Raw genomic sequence first — 27,650 nt, 5'->3', positions numbered from 1 at the left:
TCACCTAAACATTGTGCTATTTTAGTTTATCAGGTATCAGACTCGCAAATGTATTTATACAATAAAAGAACATGGTACTAATGACCAATTTATTTAGATTATAACAAAGAATCCAACATGATGCATTCAACTTCAAAATTAAATCTTTATTAAATTTCCTAGAAAACAACAGTTTACAGTTTGATCATTGGAAAAGTGCTGAACAGAACAACAACAACAAAAGTCGACATGATCGAGAGAAACACAGTTACGATTTTAGAGGATGTGACTCTGCGTCGACAGGAAAGGAAGAGCTCCCATTGGCCAGCAACGTTTCCTGACACACTGGATTTTCCACACAAACTGTTTTTAGAAATTAAAGCTTGGGACTGAAACTATCGGCGACTACCTGCAGAATACTGTGAGATGTTGGCAGTGCCGGGTGGGCTGGCCCACTGGCACCAACCTGGGGCCTGGTTTAGCGTTATTTGCGCCTCATCCTGGAGGCGCTCACACTGTTTGTGTGTCTTTATGGAGGAGACCGCAGCGGATGGCTGCTGGTCTGGAGATAAAACTGAAAAGACTGAAGGCGTTTAAAGTGCTTCAAATCAGACATTTTAAAGACATCCATCAGACTCCATTCAGCCCTTTTGTCACTGGAACAAGTTCTCTTCAGAGACCTTTAGTCCAGCCTGAATTTCTTTGCATTTCATGATAATTCAAAAATATGTTTGCTGCATAAACAAAGTGAAACCTGTTATTTTTTGTAGTGGTCGCTGACATGCTGGAATAAACAGTTTTGTGGGCGGTAGTCTAAGCAAAGCTCCGTCACCCTCCCACGTCTTCCCTCTGAGCCCCGCGCTCCTCTCTTCACATGATGGGGTAGCTGGCGAGGTTGGCGATGCCGCAGAGGTTGCCACGGTTACGCGCCATCAGGATGTAGCCTCCTCTGCCCCAGCTCTCGCCCCAGCTGTCGGGGAAAGACAAAAGATGACGACAGAGGTGAGAAGAAAGGGAGTCGTCGAGCATCGCCGGGAGTCAAATGGCATTTCAGCTCATCGGTTTGTCAGGAGGCATCAAATCAACACGACACGCCGGCGAACAGCTCGTCCTTTCATTCTGGCGGCCTCATGAGCCACCTGCTGCCGTTCGGACAGGTGGTGTGACCCACCTGTTCTTGATGATCCAGTACTTCTTCCCCTTGACGCTCACGCCATAGCCCACTGCCAGCACGGCGTGATTGATGTCGTCTTTGTTGCAGTCGGGGTCGTAGTAAACACCTGGGCACAGGGCAGAGAGGGGGGGAGTGAGCTGGAGGTGCATCAAGGATTCATCATACAAGAAATCTGGACGCTGTTTAACCAGCAGGTTTCCTGAGCTCATGTATTAATCTCCTTTATCCAATCACGTGTTGACAAAGTGTTGACCCTCACTCCATCCTCGCTGTGAACCACTGAGCCTTTCAATCATGATATTATCACCTGTTACCAATCAACTGTTCAATTACATTTTCTGTTGGTTTTATATCCCAACATGAAAGTTTAATTTCTGTTTCAAAGCCGGGAAAAAAATTCTGCTGGAAAAACTCCCTGAAAGCAGCCGCATTTAAAGCCATAACCATTAAGATTTTCAAGGAGTAAACACATTTCTGATATTATTATTGGTCTGTATTTGTCTGCAATAGCCATTCAATGTATTTACATGATTGGTAGTGGCGGAGTCCGCCACTCCGGCTCTGGATTCAGATCACCTACCAATGCATGAGAGATTCACAGGTTGCATGCATGGAATCCAGCACAATTGAATCTATCTGATAAGGTGTTTACTCTTTGCTCTCTTTACACTGTGTCAGAGCTCACTGCTAATGCAGCATCCCGCTGCTTCACTTTCAAAGTATTTGTCACTGCGGTCGTTCGTCAAAAATGCATCGACGGGCAAGACAACAGTCATTTTGCCATTTTGTGTCGGCGGATCATTTGAAACACGTCAGGCGGAACAACAGCAGCGATCTGTTAGCTGAAGAGCCGCAGGCGACAGGCCGCACGCTCACGTCACCGAATCAACCGCGGAGAACTTCAGCATTACAACATCCGAGTCAGTTAGTCTGAAAAACACTGGAATCAGCATGATTGTAGAATTTAAACTCTTCCTAAGCTGCTAAAATCCTGGGATCCCCGGATTCTTCAGCATTCAAGGTTTTAGAGTTAATAGCCATAAAACACAATGAGACCCAGGAGACAAAGAATAAGTGAGAAAAGGACATTAAAGCATGGATTCAGTATTTGCTGCATGAATGAGGTTGCAGTTCAGAAGATCACTGTGAAATCCTAAATGTCAGAGCCTCCATGAACACACCACCAGCAGGAAGTCTCTGCTCTGAACTGCACTACAATGAGAAAATAACACATGAAAAAGAAAAGGTGACGAGTTTCAAAAATATTCAGCATCAGAGTCCTGAATGAGAATAAATCAGTGAATGAAATGTCACGTCTGCAGACCTTTGCTGTAGAACTGGAAGCTGCTCAGCGTGGCGTCGATGCCCACAGATACTGGACCCACTTTGTACAGCGCCACAGCCAGCGCGTGCTCGTTGCCCACCGGGACCTCCTTATAGCCTTTGCACTGGGCGGCCATGCCTGAGGAGTTGTAGCGGCACGGCTGGTCCTGCACGCAAGACAAAGAGGGAGAAAAATCTGAAATGGTTCTTTCAGATTCCTGTTTCCTCTTCAGAACAAACAAAGACAGAACAAATTCAAACTGGAAAAAAAAAACCCAAACTGCTGCAACTGAAGTTCAACACTCAGAAATGGTTACTAAGAATTTCTGAACAACAAAGAAAAATGTACAGAAACATGCAGAGCTGCAACAAAAGATCAATTGATTGATTGATTGGTTGATTGATTGGTCCACCGACAGAAAATCGAAGAAAAACGTAATAGTTCAGGTCATTTCTCAGTTGAAAATGGCAAAAATTTGATGGTTCCAGGATCTCAAATGTGAGCTTTTCTTCGTCTTCCACCGCAGTAAACTGAACATTTCGAGGTTTTGGACACAAATAATCAATTCACAGCAACATTTGGATGAATTGATCGCAGGACTAGTTATCAGTTGCAGCTCAGTGCGCCAGCCCGTATGATTTTACTGTCACATGCACCTTTCATGTGATATGTTGATCACAGCCTCAGTACATTCAGTGCGGCGCCCGCAGCCTGGAATCATTAACATGCAGTCGTACTTCCTTCTTGCTGACTAAAGAGGAAACTATGTTTGCTTTGTAAGACAATGGGAAAGTTTCTGCACCGTCATTTCTGCTCGATCACCTCCATTCAGTTACGTATTTGCTGCTGCTTTAAGGGTCACACAGAATAAAGCTTATGATTTATTTTATCTTGGTGTGACATGTGACTGGACCACATGTGTCACCGTGGCTGCCCAGTGAGGAACCGCTGACCTCTCTGGTTTCAGTCTGTGTCTGCAGCCCTGCTGCTGCGGTAAACAGCTGATTTCTGGAAGCTGTTGTTATTCAGATTTTATGTAAGACTGTATTTAATATCATTATCATGCATGGACATTCAACATGAAGCTGGAGCCAGCAGCCGCTTTGCTTAGCTAAGCATAAAGAGTGGAAACAGGGGGAAACAGCTAGCCTGGCTCTATCCTTTTTTATGCTTTGGTTTTAAACAAACGAGGGGTTTTGTGTTAATTAGCAGGAGCTTTAAAGGTGCTGGGAGGACGATTTTGTTGCCTTCAGACATGGCCGAGTTTTTGGGGTGTGACTCCTGGTGCTGAATGTGAAGGTTTTGACCACAAAACTGGTGTATCAAGTATCCCGATAGTTGTAACATTACAAAAGTTCCATGTTTGTACGATTACTCATCAGCAGGAACGTTCTCCAGTTGCAGTTTTGACCTGATAAACCTGTTTAAATATGTTTCCACTGGCCTGTTCTGAAAACATCATCAGAGCTGAGAGTCGCTGTGGTGTGTGGCCACAGAACAGGATGTCACACCAAGAACAGAACGGGAACAAGCGTTGACACATGACAGGAAACCAAAATTAAAATGCTCATGGATGTGGTAACCTCAGTTCCTGTGGATGCTTCGCCTCCCAGGACATATGATCGTTAACGACTGGAGGCGAGGATTTGACCCACTGACGGGAACATCGTTTGCGTGGCGTTGAGGCTTTCTTACCTCTCCGACGTACGGGTACGCCTCCTCGGAGTCGATGCCTCCGTTTTCCTCCACGTACTTGAAGGCGTTGGTCATGTACCCTCCCCCGCAGCCGTCGTTCTCTGTGACGCAGTCCACCAGGTTCTGGGGACTGAGGTCGATCAGCTGACCCGTCTTCTTGGCCAACTGGCCCTCGAGGGCCCCAGCCGAGCTGAAGGCCCAACAGGAGCCACAGGCACCCTGAGTGGAGGAAGGAAATGAGAGTGAGAGGTGTGGTTTGATGATGCACACATCACCTGTTGCCTTACTGATAACAGCAAGAGGAAGCTGAGCAGACAATGAGAGAGGGAAATAAAATAAAGAGAAATGCATGAAGAGACAAAATACATGAGTTTTGACTAAAAGTTGCACATGGTTGGTTCATTTATCTGAATCACAGATGAGACAAAGTGTAAAACAAGTGTGATCAAAACGAAGATCAGCAAAAAGGAAGCAAAAAGGAAAAAAGAAATCTGCCACCTTGTGAAAGACTCTATTTTATAGACCAAACAAAATGAAAATAACTTGCAGCTAAATGACTGATGGAAACACAATCCGAGCCCTGCATTCATGCCTCATCAGCCTGAAGGAAGTCAAACTGAAGAGCGAGAAAAACAAGCAGCAGCTCAGCTTGTGGTCTTCTCCTGTCTGTCCACCAGGGGGCAGGCTTTGACAACATTTCTGTCTGTCTCTTCAGACAGTGACTGCTCTGCTGCCGGCCTGGAGGAGTGTGTGTGTGTGCGTGTGTGTGTGTGTGTGTACATAGAAACGGCTGTAAAACTGTCCATATGAACGCCAGATTAAATCCAGTGGATTAGGAGATCAGGTGAAAATGCTACCTTCACAGCAAGAGCATGATGGGACAGCGCAGCTCTCGACTGAAACCCAGACTAACTGAACAGCTCTTTGAGTCAGTGTTTTGCCATTAAATACACATTATGTGGCCAAAAGTATATGGACGCTCTGGGCTGTTTTTCATGGTTTGGGCCACTTATTTCCAATGAAGGGAAATCATATTACTGCAGCATGCAATGAAATTTTAGATCAATGGTTCCCAACCTGGGGTCCAGGACTGGCAGGGAATCACGAGATAAACGTGAGGGGTCGTGAGAGGGTTTTTTTCATACTTTTCTCATGTCAATTACTGCATCATTTTACCTTCTGACACCTCAGGGAAGGAATAAATAACTGAACTGGTTAAAATCCACATGTGACCAGCAATCACAGGTAACAACTCGACATTCGCCTTTCCAGTTTTTAACATGACAACACCCCCATCCAGCACCTGTGAGATGAACTGGACTTGGAGTTAGACCTGACTACCAACATCAGTGCTGGACCTCACTGATGCTCATGTGTTAGATTGGGGGGGAACACCTGCAGCAGGTTCAGGTCCACATACATTTAGCCATGTAGTGTATTTAGGGAAGCCAAAAATGACCAAACCAATATGTCAGCTTAGTCCCAGTGAAGAGCAGCTGTTTGAGCTTCATAAACGGAGAACGGAGCCGCTGTGTTCAGTGCTAATGAATATAAACTCTGATGGCTTTGAACACCTCTGCTGCTCCTCCTCAAGAAAAAAAAAACAGTCTGACACTCTGCTGCTCTGAGCCGCTCCAATTAAAAACTCTGTAAATGTGTAATCACGTCACTTCCCGGGGGATGTTCTGAATGTGGCTTTGAGCTCTGGTATAACTGGAAATCGCCTCAAACAAACAAACAAAACACCAAAATGCAATTCAGTCATCATAAAAGGAGCTGGGGAGGAAGCAGCAGAGTTGTTAGTATGCAGAGAGTGCACTCAGGCTGCTGCATAATTCATGAACAACAGGAAGCAGAGGAGCAGCTCCACGAGTCCTGTTTATGACTGCAGTTTGATCTTCATCCACCAGAGGGCGGCAACGTTCCCCGCATAAACTGACAATGCATTCACAGACATTATTTTCATTATTATTACTACTGGAAATGGATGTTCATCTGAAGTACATATATTTCAAAAGTTTTAAAGATAATTAATTTTATGCTATTGTAGTTAAAATCTATTCATACTGAACTGACGTTTAAGTCGTGCTTCCATTTGTCCATTTTTTTGAAAAAGTTTTGATTATCATTCATTTATCAGAATAAGAAATAACAATGAATTTGTGGATTGATCTAAATGTAGAAAAGAATATCTGTATTTAAATTACTAGAAAAACAATGCTTTTTCTTTCCCAGAAACACTAAAATTAGACTTCAGTGTCAATAAAACTGAAACAAACGTTCTATATTCAGTAAAAAGAACAACACATGATCAATAGACTGAAGACGGAACAGAAACTGTGCTGAGCCTCCAGAGCTTCAGTGTCATCTCCGACGTTCATTAGATAACATCAAATCATGCTGCTGCTAATCTGCCTGTTGGCACAAAGCACAGCTGTACGCCATATTTCAATCTATGTACTTCCTGTTCTGCTCAAACCTTGTTTGCATAAATAAGGCCGGGCTGTCCCATCCACTCTTAATGACTAATTGCATTTAATTATCAAAGCCATTCTTTTGTATTGGCGAGAACAGGCCGTTTCCTCCGCTCACGTGGTTGTTCTCTAACTGCTGCTGAGGCCTTCCCAGCAGTTTGCCTGAAAACAGCTTTGGGAACTTTTCCTCAGTATTCCCCAAACCCTCAAAGAAACACCATCACATGCTGAAACACGACAGTCATGTGCTTCACTTACGTAAAAAATTGACCGACAGGAATATCACAGTTGGAAGCACAGAACAGGTTCTTCCACTTTCTGCCCACAGATGAACTTTCATTTTCTCCTCTAAAACTGTAACATGCTGTGTGAAAAGTACAGTTTTGAGCGGGTCAGGCTTCGCCTCGTCCAGGCCACCGAGCTGGAAGGGGCTCATTTCTGCCCTCTGAGGCCAGAATGAGCCCCTTCTCCTCTCCAAGACCAGCCTGGACCAGCCTTTCCTATGGAAGCATGATGGACTTCCATTTAGCTGCTTCAGTTTCAGGAGGAAGGATTTATTCTTTATCAGAAGGGATTTTGTTTAGTTTGTTTTGGTTTGATGGGAAACTTCAAGGATGAGGACAAACTTTTCCCAAGAAAGCTGCCAAATCAGCTCTCATGAACTGGACATACAGTAACACGAATCATTATTGTGCAGCTTTTACTAAACATACGAGGGGTGAGAGATGTGTACTGGATGACCTCTGACCTGGTTCTTCACCCGAGTCACCATGCCCTTCTTGCGGTAGTCGATGTACTTGGGAATTCCGGACACGTTGTTGTCCAGAGCCATGGTGAAGCTGCGCTCGTGGATCATCGGGACCTGCAGGCCGGTCATCTTCTCGGACACTTCCTCCGTCGTCTGCGTGAACAGAGACACGGTTAACGTTTCAGGCTGTTGCTTTCATTCAGACTACAACAGGAGGCTGACTTTCTTCATCGAAAACAAAAGGAGGGTTACAGGTTGCGCCACGCCAACAATGCATGGTATGAAAGTTCCCTCGTTTCCTGGAATAATCTTGAGAGATAGACATTTTTTTTGCGTCAGGAACCAGAGAAGAGAAGCAGAGGGGATTTATTTTTAGACTTAAGACAAGAACGAGTCAAAGAAGATATGGGCGAGGGAGGATTTGATTCAGCAGGGTGACAGAGGATGAAAGGTGTTTCATGAAGAGATGGGTTTAACACAGTTTACTCCAAAGTGAAATGTCATTTTTCTGAACTGAACAAGTGTCAAAAAGTGACACGAAAAGGACACAAAAGTGCACATGAAGAAGCTACAAGATTTACAAAACAATGAGCGAAAAGAAGAAGCAGGAGAGGAACAGGAAATAAACGACTCCTGTGCTGTTTGCTGACTGTCACAGTGAAACTGCTGTTTAAACGATACGTAGCAATTATTTTTAAAAACTCCTGCCATTTATTATTAATGGAGTTCCCCAGTGCTCTCATTACAGCTCAGTCTGCAAGAGGGAAGATCATTAACCGAAGAAATACAGACCATCTGTTAATATCTTCCCTTTCACTTAAGCGCTTCCAGTCAAAATGAAAATGGAAACGCATCCTTCATTTCCCGGCCACCTGTTCCTGCGTAAACATCAGACTGGCAGTTGATCCAGAATCCGGATGCGTGTGCATGTTCCTGTCACCAATAAACGAGGCCGGCGGAGGCTCGTCGCATTTCGCGCGTTTTGTTTCCCACCCACGTCTGATGTACGGCCTGTTGCAGCCGGCGTCTTCATGCAGAAACAAGCATCAGTCGTGACCCGCGTTGACACACGTGTCACTGAATACAGCTGATTTAAGCGCACCGAACCGCCATTTTGTTTCACCTCAATGAGCTGCAGCATTCATGAGCGAAGGGAAAAAATGGAGCTGCCAGGAGCTAAAAGGCAGAACTGCTGAGGAAAATATGAATCTCTGACACTGAGATGCTGCTTTTCTGCAGGTTTGACTGCACACGTCCATGATTTCCCTCTTGGTTTGTATAGTGTGAGACACTGAAATAATGAATGCACTTAGCAGACAGATCAATTAGCTCTCGTTACAGTTGCTAATGACAGCTGAATCTCAGCTTGTGCTCTGATGCACAGGCTGTTCACACGGAAACTGGCTCAATGCTGATTGATTTCTAGACCTGCAACAATTAGTCGATTGACAGAAAATGAATACTATTTTATCACAAATCAAATAATTGTTTTAGTGCATTAGAAGCAAAAATGCAAAACATTTGCAGGCTCCGGCTTCTGAAAAGTGAAGATTTGCTGCTTTTCTTTTCAGACACACGGTTTGAAACACAGAGGAGCTGCGAGGAGCTCGCCTCCCCCGAGACAGACACAAGCTTTTGGTGCCATTTTTGTGTAGCAGTCTAATAGCAAAGCACTTGTCAAGGTGTTTATTCAAGTATAACATCACCATGGGATGCAACCTAGTTCTGGTCTGTTTTACAAAGTAATGCAAACCATCGTCTGTCCACCGGGCGTTAACATTTTTATTCATTCTCGGTAATAGCGATTAAAAATGGTGAATAATTCCTGTTTTTTTGTTGTTGTTTCAAGCTAAATCTTCTCTAAATGAACTGAATTGTATTGATAATATATTTTTGCATGTAAACGAGCACATCAATGTATGTATGTGCACCCCCCCACCCCTGGAAAACAGGTCTCCGCTCAGCCACAGAGTAATTCAAACACTGGTCATACATGACAGTGAACTGAATCTCTGGACTGTTGGTGACACAAAACAAGACATTTAAAGACGTCACTTTGGGCTGAGGGGAATTAAAACCGACAATTTATCGATCGAGAAAACAATCAGCAAATTAATTGATAATGAACAGAATCGTTAGTTGCAGCTTGGATGCGTGGTACAGTGGTACGTGGGACAGTTGGTACGTCTTTACTTCATTAACCAGAGACGACTGTCTGGTGCTGGCACCGCAGCAGCTGGGCTGAGCCACTGATCTCATCCAGGAAAAATGATAAATTACTGACTTGTTTGGCGTTTGTTGATTCAGTCAAAACAACTGTAACATACTGAAACTGAAATGTGGAAACAGCATTTTGCTGTCAGCTGATAAGGGTGCAGCATGGAATTAGTCTGTATGACATTTGTGTCTTTCAGAATGGTCACTATAATTAATGGGATTTCCCGCAGCACTCGTACCTTGAAGGCGTCATCACACAGGTTGTGAGACTTCAAGGTGTGCGATGTTTGGTGGAAGGACTGTGTGTCTGTGCTGAGTACAGGTGGGAGCAGATATCAGTCTAAGAGTCTTCTGAGTGTCCCTCTTGCAGACAGTAGTGTGTAAGGTGACTTTAGTGCAATGATTTGGTGAGAAACATGTCAGACTACTCCCAACTTGCATGACCCATCTTGCACGGCATGCAAATGTTATCTGGTAATCAGGTAAAAGAGGCCAGAAACTGTCAACAACCATGCTGTGAGAGACATCCCAGAGCACGCTGTAGACAGTTAAAGTCCAAAAGAGAATGAAAAAGAATGATAACATGCTAGTCAGGGTCTTGTGAAGAGTCCTACAGACAGAGTCGGTTGTCTTCCTCTGTGGCAGCCTACATGGGGTAAAGTTAAAACAGATGTCTGCAGCAGCATGTCTGCTGGATTCAGACCGGCATCCAGTGGGGTCAGATATGACAGTCAAGCATGCAGGACCCGCCTCAGACTCACCATGTCGCCCAGGTGGTTCATCCCCAGCTCGTAGGAGTGCATGCCCAGTGCCGCCTCCTTGTTGTGGGCTTCAATCATGCGCATGTTCTTCTCCCAGACGGCCCTGCGAATCCCCTCTTCATCCTGAGACAAACAAGTGCATGTGTCACTTTGAGCGAAGACGCCACCAGTCACTGATGGGCTTCATAAGGAGGTCATAGCATGCCAGATTCTGCTCCCGGCTGCAGTATACTTCAGACTTAACGTTTGCTTCCCTTCCTTCCTGCATTAACACCTGACAGCTAAAAGAAATTAATCTGGGCAAATAGGGCAAATTTACGTTTTAATTAGCAAGGAAAGGAAGCTTGTCTGTGTTACAGCCCCATTTCATTAATTAGGCCAATTAAACCAGTGCATACACATAATGATGTTCCCTAGTAGAGCTAATACAGCAACATAACTGTCCAATGCAACTGTAATTTGTGTTAAAATATCACTTTATCCTTTAGGTTTAGACCATCTGCATCTCATCACCACTATATCCTGGTTGGTTACCTAAAAAACAGCCATGCGCTACTTAATATTCGTGGTCTTAACAACCATTAGCATATCTATAATCACCGTTTCTATCTTGATATCCATTCCAGTAATGGAAAATGCAAATGATGCAAGGAGACTTTGACTCTATTACGTCGATGTCAGCTCAAGGAGGGTTGAATTAGAGGAACTGTTGGAGGAATAGTGATTAAAATCACTATGAGAGAGCGAGAGAGATGCACTCTTTCCTGCTGACTCCACAGGAATGTAAATAACACACCACTAACGATCATATGCACACACACACACACACATAAAGACGCACATTTACATACAGATGCAGATAAAGCACACATACTGCGCATGAAGCCAGGCTCATGCAGCGCTGCAGATAAACTGCACACATGCGTCTAAACACACCAACAAACAAACAAACACTCCGCAGCTGCAGAGTGGTGACCTCTCGCCGGAGGTGAAGAGCGGAGGGAGAGCAGATGCTCAGCGAGCGCTCGGGAACACTCTGCTTTAACACCAACTAAATTACATTTCCTTTCTTTGTCACAGCCAGAACGTAGAAGAAGAAAGACGGGTGTGAATTTCAGCGGCGGGGAAAGTGAAAAACGAGGGTGAAATATAGAGTCGAAGGTGAGCGGAGTTTCCACTGCTGGGAATTTTTGACACCTGCTGACTGCTGTGTGCAGTACAGTTCATTATGAATCACCAGGGCTGCAGTTAGCCTCAACTGAGCACTAACATAGCAGGAGACGTTTTTGTCCATGTGATCTCTGCTGATAAGCCCTGATTCAAATGCCTGTGTTTGGCTGCTTAATAGGAAATCCTGAATCAAGGAAAATAAACAGAAGTCAGTTTGCTGAACTGGGCCTACAGCTGTCTGGAAATGAACTTTTCTGAATTACTGGCTAATGATGAGAAGGATTAAGCCACTGTAAATTCTCATTGTGCATGCCCTGCTTTACTTTTGATTCTCTGTTCTCCAATTCCATCTGTCTTGTTTCTCCGGGCCAAAACAAGGAAGTAGAGCAACCGGTGCCGGCCTCACATTTAATGTTTTTCCACTCACGATTGTTTCCTGCAGGTCTTACCGCTCAGAGCTAATTTTGTGTCCAATTAAAGAAAAATACATGTGTTTTAGCATATGTGATGAAGATTTACAGTTAATCATAATTGATATCTATCTCTACTATTCTAATTGCATTGTCGGGGATTTAAACACTGTAACTGATCTCAGATAACACAGTATGCAACAATAACGGAACCAGGTCCTCTATCTGAACATTACAGAAGTAGAACTGAAGCAACATCTTTGTTGATTAATCATCTCCTCTGTGGGAATTTGCTTAGGCTCGTGTTTTTAAAACTTTCCCACACAGAACACTTCTTGACCAGGAGATGTGTTATACATCAGGGAAAAGAAATGATTAAACGTGGCATTGTCAGCTATCACAGTGCCTTTCTATCTCCTCCCTGCCTCCCAGAAATTCTGCTTATAAACTTGCAGGATGAGAGTTTTGCACTTTGTCTGCCTCTCATCATCTCCAATCACCTCCCTGAAATACACAAAAAATGTTGCCGGGGAAAATATTCCTGGCAGCAATTATACAATTATATTCCTCACTACCAAAGAGCAATAAAAGGAAGTGGATATGGACGCTCAGAGCACTTTTTGCTGAATTTGAACCCACTGCCTCTCCAATACATCAAGACAAAAACACTTCAGATGTTCCTGTTGATATCAGTAATCACAAAAAACTGTCTATATGCTGACGATGTACTATTATCCACGACCAATATAGTTTCTACACTTCAACAATCTAGACATTTCAGTGGACTGGCAGCACCAAATCTTTTAAAATACTTTGTGGCAGTGACGTTTAGGGCTTAATGAAATGGATATGAGGTTTTGCAGGTCTTCTCAGGCAGAAGCAGAGATTTCCATGAATTATTTCCTCCATATCGGTTATATTCCAAAAACAAAAACCAGCACACTCTCTCCTATCTGGACTGAGTGCTTGCCGGTTTTATCTTGTTGAACTTACAGTCAGCAATAAAACAATAAACTGTCCACATCCATTTTCATGACAAAATAAGGCCCCACGCATACAAAGAGCATACAACGCCGAACGCTGGCAAAACAACCAGACGATAAAACCATCCAAATGGAGATTTGGTATTAGCACCAAGTTACTTAAAATTCCTACGAGAAACATCTGCTCAGTTTAACGTTCTCTAAACAGAGCTGCAGCCTCCTGAATAAATCAGCACCAGACTGGCGACAGCAGAACGAGGCCAGCTGGGAGAGAGGAGACTCTGAACTGACTGGCCGTTAAATTGAGTCAGCTGCAGACAGACAGTGAGTCAAACACAAAGACGTCCACGAGCTGAACAATCCACTGAAGCACAAAGACAGACGCAGAGGAGAGGGAGTACAAATAGCCTGAAGACAGGACGCATCCATACATTCATCCAGACAGACACAGATAAGGAGTACAGCCACTGACGCTTCCAAGAAAAACCTTCTGATGGAAGACTTCGAAAGCAGGAACAAGGAAGTTAAATCTCTTTGCTATAAAACAACTGAAGTTCCACCTATAATAAAAAGTTGGCACCCATTCGCATTAATGCCACTCTGATCTTTGCATCTGTCACTCCACTTCCTCTCATTTCCTTCTCCTGACTTTTGATTGAACTTCTACAAAAAAAGACAGAGCTGAACGGACCAGTGTGCAGGATTTAGGCTCTACTGGCAGAAATGGAATATTATATTTAGAAGTATGTTTTCATGTGTGTGTAATCACACTTAAGTGTTTTCACTTCCTTAAAATGAGCTCTTAATATCTACAGAGAGAGCAGGTCTTCGTCCACTGAGTCCGCCATGTTTCTACAGTAGCCCAGAATGGACAAACCAAGCACTGACTGAGAGGGACTTTCACACTTTTCTTGAGTTTCACGGCCACAGTGGATTTTCCTACATGCTCTGAAAGGGAAAGGTGAGGCGAGAGGTGTTCACCTGGTTGCAGTCTGCAACCTCACCACTAGATGCCACTAAATCCTACACACTGGACCCTTAATTGTTCTGAATGAATTTGCAACTTCTGAGCATTTGAATGCAGAGTAAAGTCAGAAAGTCAGATTTGTCCGTCAGGATTTATGAACTTTCATGGTACATTTTTCAAGAGCAATTTTGTTTGTACAAATCCCATCTTTAGTTCAGATGTGCGTTGTGGTCTGTCAATAAGCTATGAGGCTTCACCACAAACGTCCTACAGATATGTAATCTTTTATGGGCCTTTGCTGTGTAGTTCATAGGCTAAATCAATCAAAGTAATGTCTTCAAATGTACTGCTTAACACCATACAAAGTGTTAGATTTCACAGTTTGGTTTGGTTTAGGCAACAAAACTACTTGTTTAGGTTTAGGAATCAGTCGTGGATCATAGATCATGCCTTTTCATGTTTGCCCCTATGTTTCTCGTAACCTTGTTCTACTCTTGTTTTGCATTATAGAGGACTTTGAAACTGAAAAGTCTTCTAAACTTTCAGACACTGCACATATTAGCAGACACTTACCAGGCCATTGTATTCTTTATTGTGCGTGGTCTTCCACTGTTCCCACTGGGCGTCCAGAGAGGTCTCATCCTGGTGGCCCAGAGCCGAGGCTGCCAGCAGCAACACGCAGACACACTGCAGCATCCTGACAGAACAACACGCAAAACCTCAGGTTTTAAAATTGAGCCTCAAATACACCTGAGACCTGTATCCGCCGTTCACTGTGAGTTCAGAGGGTCAAACCGGCTACAATAAATCAAAGGACATGAAATGAAACGTCGCTTCTTTTGGCTTTCTTTCGATCGGTTTACTGTCACCAGTGTTTCAGTCACTGGGTTTCCCTCATGCTCCACAGAGGACAAGCAGCATGCTAATTTATATTTCCAAGGAAACAACTGAAGGAGGGAACTTTGCACCCTGTCCAGCAGCCAGAGAGCCACAGAGCTGTTTCCATTAAAATTTAAGTCTGAGTCAAGTGCTGACCTCATTTTTGTAGTTTTTTTTTTTTTTTGCCACAAACACGATCAGATTTGAAGAAAATAAGAATCGTCTGTCTGTGGCTTCATGAGAAACAAACACATGCGAACTAAATAGGCTAACTTTGTGCTGTTGTGTTGGAAAAGTTCCTCTGCTCTCTCATCAGGGATTCATTTCCAGTGCAAACGTAAAACATTCAACAGTCTGATCTCTTCTCCACCTTTGCTTCGCTCTGCCTTCCTCCCATCTGTCATTCATCTGCCGTTCCTCTCTTGGTTTACTACATCCTGCTTCTAGTCTGCGGTTTGTGTCCATTGTTTCCAGTAAAGGCCACCGACCTGTTAAGCTGAACTAAACTAAAAGCAGAAAACAAGCTGTTTTTTTTTTTTTTTTTTTTTAACTTTGAGGCTGTGTGAGCCGAGCTGCTGTGCATTGTCTTCTTCCTACACACATTGATTACATGTTGCACGTCTTCACCCTTGAGTGGTGTGATGGAAATAGCGCGGTTTCATGATGTTATGCAAATAATTAAAGAGTTCATCTGAAAAATATGTGCACTGTGCTCTATCGCTGTTTCCGTCATGAGAATTCTTCTCCTGGCAGTTTCTTTATGTTTTAAAGATGAATTCACGTTGCACATGAAGCATCAATATTTCGTATTAAACGTTTTCGTATGCCTCTTGTTGTATTTTTCCATGAGTTCACCACATTAACTCTGCGCAGCTCCCAGTTAAGGCTGCAGCTCTGACTTCCAAAACTTTTTCCAATAAGGTGGCTAGGTCAAATTTCTTCTCTAATCTTAATCCTATTAAGACTAAATACTCTCATAACTGGCAGAAAATGCAAATGAATTTATGTGAGCCTAAATTTAAAAGGGAGGAAATCTTAAGAGTCAGACTTAGAGGCTTTACTGAGAAGTCAGTGCCTGTAATGGAGTGAATTCTGTCTCGTTTTCATGCACTTTAGCTCAGTTACATACAAACTGGTTTACCTTTAGTGCTAAACATCATCAGTTTAAATCTCTGCAGCCTGATCTTTAGTAGCTGTAAAACGAGCCCCGTTCAACAGAAGAATTGCACAAAACTGAAAGTAAAACTCTGAACCAGGAAAAACAAAACAACAAACTTTACCTTAAGTCCAAAAGTCAAAGAGTTTGGTGAAGTTTTCTGGGTCTGCCTTCGACTTCAGCTGCTGTCAAAGTAGGTCAGTGTGTGAGTTTATATCTGTTGGGTTTTCAGGAAGTACAATGGGAGCTTCAGGTCTGGGGAGGAGTTTCTTTTTTTTTTTTTTCCAGGCAGGGGAATCACATCTGGTTTCACTCAAATAGCAGAGATCTGAAAACCAGATGATGTCAGGTGTCGAATTACACCGGGACCTCTGAAAGCCTCACGGAGGCTGGCAGTGAACGCAGCACTCTGCTGCATTCTGGGCCACAGCTTGAAAAATGAAGAAGGCTCTTGGATATTTAATAAAAATGGCATCTTGGACTTGGTTTATTTATCAGATCATTGTAAAATATGAACATGTGCTTAGTTCTTGGCTGTAGAAGAATCAATATGATATGAAAGAGGAAACAGGCTAGACTTTTAACTTTAAAGTGAACTCTAGTCTATGATGAAAAAATAAAGAATTAATTCTGTATAAGAATAATTCTGTATTGAGTGACCTTGGCAACATGTTTTGCACATCATGCCGATATTCTTGGGCCACTAAAAGGAGATGAGCATGGCGGGGACATGCATGCTGTAGCCATGGTTTGTCTTTTATTTCGAAATGCTGTGCTGTTTTCTTATTTTGCTTGTATTTTGTCTATTTGCATGTATTTTCTTCAGCTGCAGTGCACTAAACTCCCAGGGCCACTGCATCCAACTCACTTGAGGCTTTTTCATCATTAAGCCAAGACCACGATTTTTCCCAAAACTTGTCATGTCATAACATTAAGAACTGGTTGTGTTTTAGTTGGTACAGGCAGATATTACATTGCAAGTTCAGATACAACAGAAAAACAAATCAAATACATTACACAAGCTGAGTAAAAGACCCTCTGGTCCACCCTGTCAGTGCAGCCCATCCTCACCCACACAAAGTTTGACTTAGCAAACAGGTTATTACGAACTATGTTTATGTTAATTGTTCGGCGGTGACCTCTAGAGGCAGCAGTAATTATGACGGGAGCAAAGGAGGAAGTCAGGTGATGTAGTGTAAAGAGCAAGAACGTCTGCATTTGGAGACGGGATGGATGGACGGGTCAAACAAACAACGTCACCAGGAGGCCGCTGTTCACGTGCCGTGTGTATCCGAAATTCAGCGTCGACTCATTTTAAGTTACATAACGTATCTAACAGTAAGATACTTATTTTAGCCCAATCTTTGACCTGGTGGCACTGCACCTTGGTGCACAGGTGTACTTTTCATGCGTAGACGGGACAAAACGTGACACTGCCACGCCATCCTGTCATGTATCGGCGAGGCGTACACGCTTTAGCTGGAAACTGGCTTGTATCGTAGATAAATAGGTTGAATTTCTAGGAGACAGGGTTGCAATTTCTATGCATGAATATACTAGTATGGCAACTTCTGCAAGTAATATCATAACAGCTTTAGGTTCATGTAAAACACCAATGTTATTATCTGCATGAACTGGAAATCAAGTTGAGAACTGAATGGGAATGTGACGGTACATCGTCACAGATCATCTGAAACCACAAGAAATGGACGCGTGCACGTCTTAATACACTGTGGACTGTGACAGTTGGAGTGGAAAGGCTGATGAACATCAACAAAGGGAGACACCAGCGTCTTTCCATCACAGACGCTGCTGGTAAACGCTAAAAAACTAGCAGATACTCACAGATAGACCCTCGTCAGGGAAACAGAATCATCTGATCACACAAACATTCAGCCGATTTTTGAGATTACAAAGCCTCATTTAAATATTCCTGGCTGACCCCTGCACATTTTTTACCAATTATGGATTTTAGCATAAACATAATTGATAAGCATTATTAGTAGTTGCAGGTTGACAGCCAAACATGCTGCAAATTAAAGTTTTTAACATTAATAGCACATGACCGCCTCGAATCACAGCTGATCACGAGCATTAACTCATTCAAATAAATTTCCCACGGCAAAAACCAAAATAGATCTTTAGCATATCTATTTTCTCTGCCCTGTGGTCTGCTGTTTGATGGATACGCACTTCCTCATGCAGTTAGTCAACAGTCTAATGTGTCATGTCTGTGTGTATATATGAACATATCGTGTGACTCCTATAGTCATACAGCAGTCTCGCATATGTAGTCACTTTTCTAAATATAAGAGCATCCCGTGTACCTCATATGTCCAATGAGACATGGCTGTGTTGCAGTAGGTTACTCATACATGTAATGAGGTCTGAATGAAAACCAGGACTCAATGCTACTGCAGCTAGTTTTGGTGCTCATTATAGTTTTACCAGAGCTGCTGCTACAACACTGCTCATAATTCAGTGCCAGTGAGCCCTCGGGTGGATGCGTTTATGTGAAGTGTTCAAAAATATCAAAATCTAATTTGCAGATTGGATTAATTTACAAATAAATAAAATATCTGAGCATTTTCAGAGGATGAAACTTCCCATGAAATATTTCATGAGCTTCATGGGCTTTCCTCTGGCCCCAACCTGAGGCCAAAATGTCAGATTTAGCTTGCAAGCTAGTTCATATATGTTATATATGTAGGCAGATTTCCATGACATAAACTGAGCCCATTAAACATAAACTAAAATGATGTGTAAGAATAGTACAAAAAGAAATGCAACCTTCATAAAGTCAGCAAAATGACTCAATAATGCCAGTAACACAGCAACATATAGCTAACGTTAGCCACCGCTAGTCACCAAACAGACCAAATAAGGCTATTGTGGTAAAACCTCTCAGTGTATTACACTGAGCAAGGATGCCCTTAATGCTCATAACCTTTTATTTCTAACAACAAATTTGACATTTCATCAAAAAGAACATATTCTCACTATAATAGCACCTCTATAGCACCTCTGTTACAGCAAACTTTTATCATACTCTTATTCCAATAACAGTCTGAACACTTTCATGATGTAGACAGAACGGCCATAATCATGCACCACATGGGTGTAATGAACATTGCTGCCTCTTGGGGGCATGATTTTGACATTTTAGTCTATTTTCTAATTTTATTTTAATCTATTTTACCCAAAATGTGTAATGCAACTTGACACAAATAACCGTCACTGACAGTAAAATGTGGCCTGAACAGCATGAACTGAGGAGAATTTCATGTAAGCGCTCCTCAGCGAGCAGCTTCTGCAGCCACTCAAGGTCACAAGCGATCTGTGGTGCTGTGCTCAGACCTGCGCTGCCTCTGCAGGCCCGGCCTCATCGCTGACGGCGCTCTATCTATCTGATCGATGGCCGCTTTTCTTTTTTTTTTTATCTGGAGCGTCTGCTCACTGGATTTCACAAGGCACCAGAGTGTATTTTAAGATCCTTTAAGACTCTTCCTCCAGGTTCCTCCATGGCCACTTTAGATAATGAGACTCATGGACGATCGTGTCTCCAATCACCCGCTATCCAGCACCCAAACCCCCTCAGCACCAATGAGCAGGCAGCGGGTCATGACCTGTGTGTAAATGTACGTCTGTTAGCTTGATGAAAGGGGGAATGGCTACAGGCGGTGATAGATTTACAATCCAATATTCCTTACTAAGGTGGTTACCAAGCGGTCGATGGCACTATTTTTATCTGCGGTGTTAGGAAATCTATTCATATCTCTGTATAAGCTGACGTTAGAATGTATTTCTATAATCCAAATGCTCTGATGTGAGCAGCAGCAGCCATTATCTTAATGTAGTGATTGATTTCCTCTTCTCCTCTGGCTCCTCGTCGTGTGCACTGGAAGGTAATCTGCGGCTCGCTTTGACGGTATATTTGTGTTTTCTTCTCTTCTCGAGGCCACATCTGTTTCCTGTTTAACGCAAACTGTCAAAACTGGGAACTGCTCAGCTCCCAGCATCCTCTGCTCCTGTCATATGACCGACCCGCTGACTCAGACCATCACAGGACTTCTCGCTTACGGAGCCGAGCTGTAACGGTGAGAGGTAATCTTACATCACAGCGGAGGGGCGCTGCAGCGAACACAGAACGACATCCTATTTTCTATATGCATCCTGGATCCATATGACTCCCTCGGGGACAGATTACGTAACTCTAATGCTGCTCCCCGTTGAAATGAATTGAGTTTAAGCACTCGAAAACATCAGTCAGATTCTTCCCCCGTTGCCAATCGACTGAGAGAGGGTTTAAATCCTGATCTGAACTGTGTGCACTTTTCACTGACCAGTTCAGAGATTAGCGCCGCAGACACCAAAGAGGTTTTAAAGGCTTGTTTTGATTGCGGCAGATTAGACTGTGTTGTCTTTTTTTATCGCGAGCTCAGATTGTTTGTCGAGGGAAAATCAGGAGGAGTGGTCAAAGAGTCGTCCTCCTCTTTCTGGATGTGTGTGAATGTTTTCGTGCTGTTAATTCTAGAAATGAAGACAGAGAAAGTGGAAATAAAAGTCTGCAGGTGGGACAAAAAAAGCAAAAAAAAAATAAGTTTAAAAAATCATTTTGGCGTAAACATGCATTTGCAGACATTTTTTAATTCTTGTGTTTTGTGTTAATGAGTTTAATGAATCAGTGCAGCCCGCTCCTAAACTGCTGCTTTAAATGTATTGATTAGTCATCAAGGTAAACTCTATTCTACTAATATACAGTCCTAAATAAAAGCAGGCTAATGTGTGTGAGAGTGTTTCCTCTTCAACAACTTTACTCAATACTGAAATATAGTGTCAGCCTTAACCCTATAATGCCGTGGGTATCATATTTGATACATGCATTTCTGAAATGTTTTGCATTACCATATGGTAAAAAATTTGCTCAAAACGATACAAACAAAAAAACATATTTGCAATTTTTTTTTAATTAAAAAAAAAATGTTAAAGGGCCAAATAAAGTCTTCAAGTTCTAAAAAATAGAATTTTCTGTCCATTATTTCTTGGGTCAGGCATTATAGGACTAAAGGACTAGTTCAGCATTGTGGGACCTCGGTACACCTGGCCAAGAAATAGTCCCGCACATACAGCAACCCCCCTGTAAAACCACACTCATACACAGTTAGAATAAATGAGCTTTAGAGGGGCTGTCACAGTGTGGAGAGAAACAGGAAGCAAAGAGAGGTGTATGACATGCAGCAGAGGCCAACTGCCTGGAAATAAACCCGGCCTGGTTAGGTTTAGGCAAGATCATGTTTTGGCTTGAAATACCTGTTTTAGTCGCCACCGATGCGGCTGGAAAATGTCCCGACCGGTCAGTAAAAATACCTGGACCAGCTGTAGTGAAAGTTTCCATGGTTTGCAGAAACGCACAGCGCCAACACACTTTATTCTGGCGACTGCGCTGTGGATGGTTTGCGACCAGGCAGCAGATGGCGGACTGAGTGCTCTGAAGAGTCCGGCCCCTCGAGCAGGAGACTCGGCAGCTCCAGAGGAGGTCGAGATGTCAGATTTAAGCCGCTTGGATTAACAAAACAAAACAAAACGAAATCTTTTTGACCTCAGACTCTTTAACTGCAGCATCCAACCACTTTAACCACGTCTTCCACACATAAATCTGATTGTTCCTGAACGGAACTGTTTGTCCTGCGAGCAGTTCATGAGAGCACCAGACAACACAAAGCTTTTTAAATTATTCTATTCATCCAAACAGATTAGATCAAAGTCAAACCATTTGATTCCAAATGGAGACTGTGTCCCAAAAAGGTACTTTTTAATACTGTAGGACTTCATTTTTGTTCGTGAGCACAGTGCATCAAGAGAAAACTGGGACCTGAATTTGTAATAACATTCAGACAAAGTGAGGTCAGCGCTGCCAACAGGTGAATCAAGGTGCAACCAAAAAAGAAAGTGGAAAATGAAGAGGCCTCACTGTCGTTCACTGTAAACTGTATTTATATAATCTGGGTTAACTATCCAAAATGAGTTCAGTAGGTTCATTACAGGCACACAAACTAGCCTAGAGGAGATCCATGAGTCCTCCTGACTACTGTGGACCACGAAGTAGAACAAACAGAACCCAGACGGGAACAAGAACAAGGACATACAACAGAGAACGCACAAATACACACACACACACACATCTCTGAATCATGGAGGTTTGGTTTTAGGCACTTATTTGGATTGAGGTTAGGAGGTTAGACGAATTTATTCAAATGAACCGTCGGGAAAGTTACTGTGGTTGAGGTAAAAACCTTCATTTGCTTTGTCAGTAGCACTGAATTAAATTACTCAAAATGATAGAAAATTACCACCAAACTCTGCAGCTCCACGGAGCATTTTCACCTCTTTGAGCTCATTGTTTGGCACCTTTGCTGTCACTGTCCTGATTACCTGAACACATTTTCCAGCAGCAGCAGCTGCTTTCAGCAAACAGCTCTGAATAATCCACAGAAGTTAAAGGAAAGTGAATACAGGACTCAGAATCAGATGAATGCTGAATGAATGATGAAGGCATGTACACTACTGTCTGTGAACAGTTCAATGTGTTGCATTTCATACACGCAAAAATGACTGCTGTGCAATTTTAAATAATGATGCAAAATAATGTGATTGGTAAGTGTCAAAAATGTAAATGTACTGCTCACTATTGAAGATCCATTAATTTATGGAGCTTTAAGGTTAAAGCAAAGTTCAGACACGACACTCAAGTCAAGGCTCCAGTCATTCATTGCAGCGAAATGCTCTGCTCATGTGATCGGGAACAAACCTGAGCAAGCTCGACACAGACTGTCCCTGAGCTCACACCCCCGCCTGGCAGGCCCTGAGATGCACTTTTACATTCACTGTGCATGAACACAATAATAACATTCAAATACATGTGTGACTAAATGCTGATACAGGAGGAGACGGGGGAGGTGGAGGGAGCTCTGATTCTCTGTCAGGCAGCAGCGCAGGAGCAAAGATGCAGAGCTTGTTGTGGAAGGAGCTCCACAACAACAGGTCGAGGACATCCGTCGTCAGAGGATGCATTAAAGGACGAATAGAACATGTGACTAGAATCACTTATTCAGTCCATTTGGATGCTCCATTAGCTTTCCTCGAGAACTGCATGCTAACTCATTGTATCATATAATTAGCATGACGCTTGTGTCCTGCAGCGTTCCTGAGCCCATTATCCAATCATGTTTTCACAAAGTGTTGAACCTCGCTCCATCCTCGCTGTGAACCACTGAGCCTTTCCAGGATGATTCATACCCAATCATGATAATATCACCTGTTACCAACCTCTCATCTACCTGTTTAAACCCACACTAAAAACACACCTGTTTAGAATCGCTTATCCTACTTGAGGTCAACTGGTCAGTCTGATTTTACACTAATTTATTTGATCACTTCTTCATTTCATTGTGTTTATCGTACTGTTGTTTGATATTCTTTGTGTTGTAAAGTGTCCTTGAGTGTCCTGAAAGGCGCTTTTAACAAATAAAATGCATTATTATTATTATTATTTACCTGTGGAATGATCCAAACAGGTGTTTTTGGAGCGTTCCACATCTTTCCCAGGCTTTAGTTGCTCCTGTCCCAACTTGTTTGAAACGTGTTGCTGCATCAGATTCAGAATCAGCAGATATTTACAAAAATCAATGAAGCTGATGAGGTCAAACATTAAATATATTGACTTTGTGCTGTTTTCAGTTGATCATGTTATCACAGTCGGTTTTATTCATGTTTTAAACAGCGTGGCAACTCTTTTGGAATCAGGGTTGTATTTCTCCATGTCCAGGAACAGGACAAACGCTTGAGAAAAAGAAAAGATTGTTGATCACAGTGTTGGACTGATTGATTGACAGACCGGCTGATTTCTAGTGCAAGATGGTGCAGTGTGGCAGAAAAGGAAATAAAGCTCCAGAAAACATGAAAAAAACGATGCAGGTGTTTCAGGGTTTGCACATCCATCAGAATACTGTAGTCCTCTTTAGAATTCATGCTTCAGGGGGTCAGTGTATCCAAGCTGTACATCCAATATGTTTCCCTTCATCCACGCCATTAATCAGTGTCTCCTTCCTTTCTGTGTTCGCCTTGTGCCAAAATGAAAAACACTGGTGAGTGATTTATCTTCTTGAAAAGATTGGCGACTATCAGCGCGACGGTTGTGGCGTTATTTACAACTTTCACACCCGTAAAATAAACTGCACAAGCAGCCGATCGCTTCAACGACCGGGCAGTAATTCATAGCTCTCTGCGAGTCAATAACCCGGTCAGATCAAGCATGAAAAAGTGTTTCAGGCACAGAAACGGAAAACTGATATTTAGTTTATCGTTTCCAGATAAATGGGTGGAATCTTTTTTTTCCTCCCAATCCGTCAGCATGGGTGCTGTTTTAGTGTCAAGCCTGCTGGTGGATCTGTGCCGAATTATTTTTCGAGTAACGCCTCTGGACTCCTGTTCCATTAAAATGCATTTGTTATTGCACTAATATTCCTCAGTGTACCGCTGGTTTATAAGCAGTTTACATAAGCTAGCTTGTTGAAGATGTCATTTTATTTACTTCTTTATTTTAACATTAACATATTTTCTATTAATGCAGGAGGGTAAGTGAAATGCATGCATGGGGAAATCAGTTTGTATCTGAGGTCTGCGTATGTCCAGACCTTTTCCATCGAATAATATCATCCACAAATTACATTTCAAGATGTTCTTCACACCTCTTTAAAATGCGTCTCATTTCTGCGTTTTTCAAACCCTGTCAATGAAAAACAAACAAAAAAGATATATTTCTGCTGCAGGATTTTCCCACGTTTCTGCCTGTGCTGAACGCCCAGCGCCCCACAGGCACTTGTGCAGTTCTTGCCACTAATGAAGCAGAAACAGCTTTACTTCCACTCAACAGCAGCACATCCTGTTTATCTCGCCTGCACTCTTGTGGCTGAAGAAGTGCACAGCCAACACTCAAAAGTTTATACTAAGACGTTTAGAAGTTCGGAGCAGAAACTTATGATTTGTTCATTTTTGACAGGTGGATGGTCCATGGGAGCATCTCCCTGCCCCCCACACCATCAAACGACGCTCATAAACTAACCCAACTCACGATTCATAGAAATATTGTAGGAATACTGCAGGCAGCAACGTGCCTCTATGATCCTCTCAGTCTTCCATGACTACATGTTGCCACTTGTCATGTTAATCATGCATTTTGGTCATCTTGCTGACGAGGATGACCCCCCCCTCGAGTCCCCTTAAATCGCCTGCTGGGAATACTCAGGCAGGTGTGATACACATGTAGGCAACCAATCACTACAGATATTGTATTCAATGACAGGAAACAAACAAAACAAAAACATAATCATGTGCGCTCAGAAATGAAGTGTGACTGTGAGGACTGTCATCTGTACAGTGTGTGTGTGTGTGTGTGTGTGGTATCTTTGTCACGTGCCGATGTGAAAATTATCAACGAATGTGGTCAGGAACTGGCGGCAGAACAAAGTCATTCATGGTTCCTGGCATCTAATCTGCTTCTATGGCCGGCCGCTGTGCATCTGTGGCTTCCGTCGATGCACACATGTGCTGCGATGTTGAAGGGATTAGTGTTTATTCTAAGCGGAGAGAGAAAACCCCTCATATCACGCACACTCAAACCAAAGCCCGATTCACAAACACAAGCTGTCGGCACACATTCATAATTTTTCCGATGGCCGACCTGTCACGTGCTGATCCGTCTCCAAGTTCGCGCTTGAGGGATTAGCAGTCGGCAGCAGGTTCGTGCCGCACTGCCTCAGCGCAAATCTGAGCGCCTGTCCTTTAATTCATATTTTTAGATGAGAGTTACGCAGAAAACGCTGACACTCGAAAATGAAATGAGCTCAAGGCTCGTAGCTTAAGTGACACTCTCTTTATAGCGGTGCCAACATTTTAACCCTAAAGAATAGTTGAGCGCTCAGCATTAACTGGACTCTCATTAGAGGACGCAACAGCTGAGACCTCAACGTGGATTTAAAATCTGAAAGGTCTATTTGTGCTTGTATGCTTTGGCCTGTGGAATCGCATTAGTGTGACCTTTCAAACCAGTTGATAGTCCATTACGGCTTCCATTCACAAAGACAGAGATTTACATCAGCGGGTTTATGGAGGTTTAATTTGTCAGAAGCTTCGAGGCTTCAGAGACGAGCCACGCTGGAAAATGCTCGACAGAAAAACAATAAGAGGGGATTAAAATATTACTGCCGACCTTTACAATGAAACCTCCGAAAGAGCAACGTGGTCTCGCTCAGGACGTGTTCGTGGTTGTTGATTATTTGAGTATATGATAAGTTAGTGCTCAACAGCAAGTAGAATTCTGTATTTTGCCTAGTTTGATTTCCCAAAATAGCCCAGTTAGCAACAACAACGCCCCCATTATGCAATCTCTGCATCGTACATTTCTTCCTAATCATCAACTTGGTTTGAGGGAGGGGGCTGGCGGTTGTGTGTTTTTGCTCTCTCGTTACAAAAGACGTTACAGGATGAACCGGACCCGCTGAAGAAAAAAGCCCTACATGATATGCATGGTCAGAAGAAGAGGGCCAGCCTGCGGATGGCAGCAGGATGACCAGATGTCACTGGCAGCCATTACAAAAAGGACGAGCACTTGAGAAGCCTGCTTTCCTCCCCACCTCCCCCCTCGAAGCACTTCCTGTCGGCTCCCTGTGCTGAGGTGCATGCTGGGCAGAAGCCAGTGTTGCTTTGCTGATTCAGACATTAAAGCAAATATCATATCAGCCAGTCAGCACTGCAGTTTTCCTGCACTCTAATTGACACAGTGGGCTGAACTTCCTTCAGGAAGTTTCCTGACACGAGGAAGACCTGGAGCACTTGTACTTTTTTGACATTGCAATGCATCTAAACTTACACTGTGAAGCCACAATCCTTAATTCAAATGCAAATTAAAAAAAAAAATCCTCCCTCCACAACATTCTGTCACTCCCAACTTGTCAAAAACAGCAGCTTGGTCAGTGGCCTCATGCTTCAAACTATGACGCTCTAGTACCCCTCTCGCCGCAGTTCGCACATGCACATTTTTGCACACTCAGGTTAACAATGATATGTAACATCCGATTAGCAGTGTCCAGATAGGCTTTCAAAATAAAGCTTTCTGGGAACAATAATAAAGGTATTGTTAATGCTGTGAAACGGTGGCAATTTGTTTAGGTTTTTGCACCAAAACTGTTTGGTTAGGTTTAGGACAAATCTCCTAAATTAAATATGTTAGTTATGTATTTTAAGTTACGTAACTTTGCTCAGGTACTACGTAAGTTAAAAAGAAGTCAGCGTCCACTCTTGGTTTCAGATGGACTGTCTCACTCTTCATACTACATCACCTGATCTCAGCCTCCAGAAACGATGCACCGAGGTACCTACAGCATCACAGTTTGACGTGAAGGGCCACTGACTAAGCTGCTGGACTCGACTCACTGGAAGTGGAAACAAGCTCGGCTCCTCCCCCAGAATTCAAAACCAAGACTGGAGCCTGCTATTTTTCTAAAATAGATTGCATTCATTAATTTATGTCAATACACCTGTGGGTTCTTAAGAATATTTTAAGAACCCACAGGATTTTTTGGGCCACTTGGAACAGCAGAACAAAGCTGAAAAATGAAGCACAAGTTGAGGCAGAGGGCTTTAGTTGTCCTCAGAC

General features: G+C 43.0%; 1 protein-coding gene across 1 annotated transcript; it reads right to left on the bottom strand.

The window, feature by feature from the left end:
* Positions 1-125: 125 nt before the first annotated feature.
* On the bottom strand, positions 126-16,189 carry ctsk (cathepsin K). Its single transcript, XM_041942815.1, has 8 exons — positions 16,062-16,189; positions 14,476-14,599; positions 10,373-10,495; positions 7,395-7,547; positions 4,173-4,391; positions 2,478-2,643; positions 1,151-1,259; positions 126-949 (listed from the first exon to the last, which is right to left on the bottom strand). Exons 2-8 carry the CDS (start codon positions 14,596-14,598, stop codon positions 850-852), a joined length of 993 nt encoding a protein of 330 aa, XP_041798749.1. The 5' UTR covers position 14,599; positions 16,062-16,189; the 3' UTR covers positions 126-849.
* Between the last annotated feature and the right edge of the window lie 11,461 nt (positions 16,190-27,650).

The sequence above is a fragment of the Chelmon rostratus genome, chromosome 8, assembly GCF_017976325.1.
Source record: "Chelmon rostratus isolate fCheRos1 chromosome 8, fCheRos1.pri, whole genome shotgun sequence".
In the NCBI taxonomy this organism is placed as follows: Eukaryota; Metazoa; Chordata; class Actinopteri; order Chaetodontiformes; family Chaetodontidae; genus Chelmon; species Chelmon rostratus.
This window is presented reverse-complemented; position numbering and strand designations above follow the sequence as displayed.

Bases quoted from the DNA above. Each gene is read 5' to 3' on its own strand.
- ctsk (XM_041942815.1), bottom strand. From the start codon at position 14,598: ATGCTGCAGTGTGTCTGCGTGTTGCTGCTGGCAGCCTCGGCTCTGGGC. The intron at 2,644-4,172 runs GTAAGAAAGCCT...TCTTGCGTGCAG, and splicing joins CGTACCCGTACGTCGGAGAG to GACCAGCCGTGCCGCTACAA. The intron at 950-1,150 runs GTGGGTCACACC...TTTCCCCGACAG, and splicing joins TACTGGATCATCAAGAACAG to CTGGGGCGAGAGCTGGGGCA.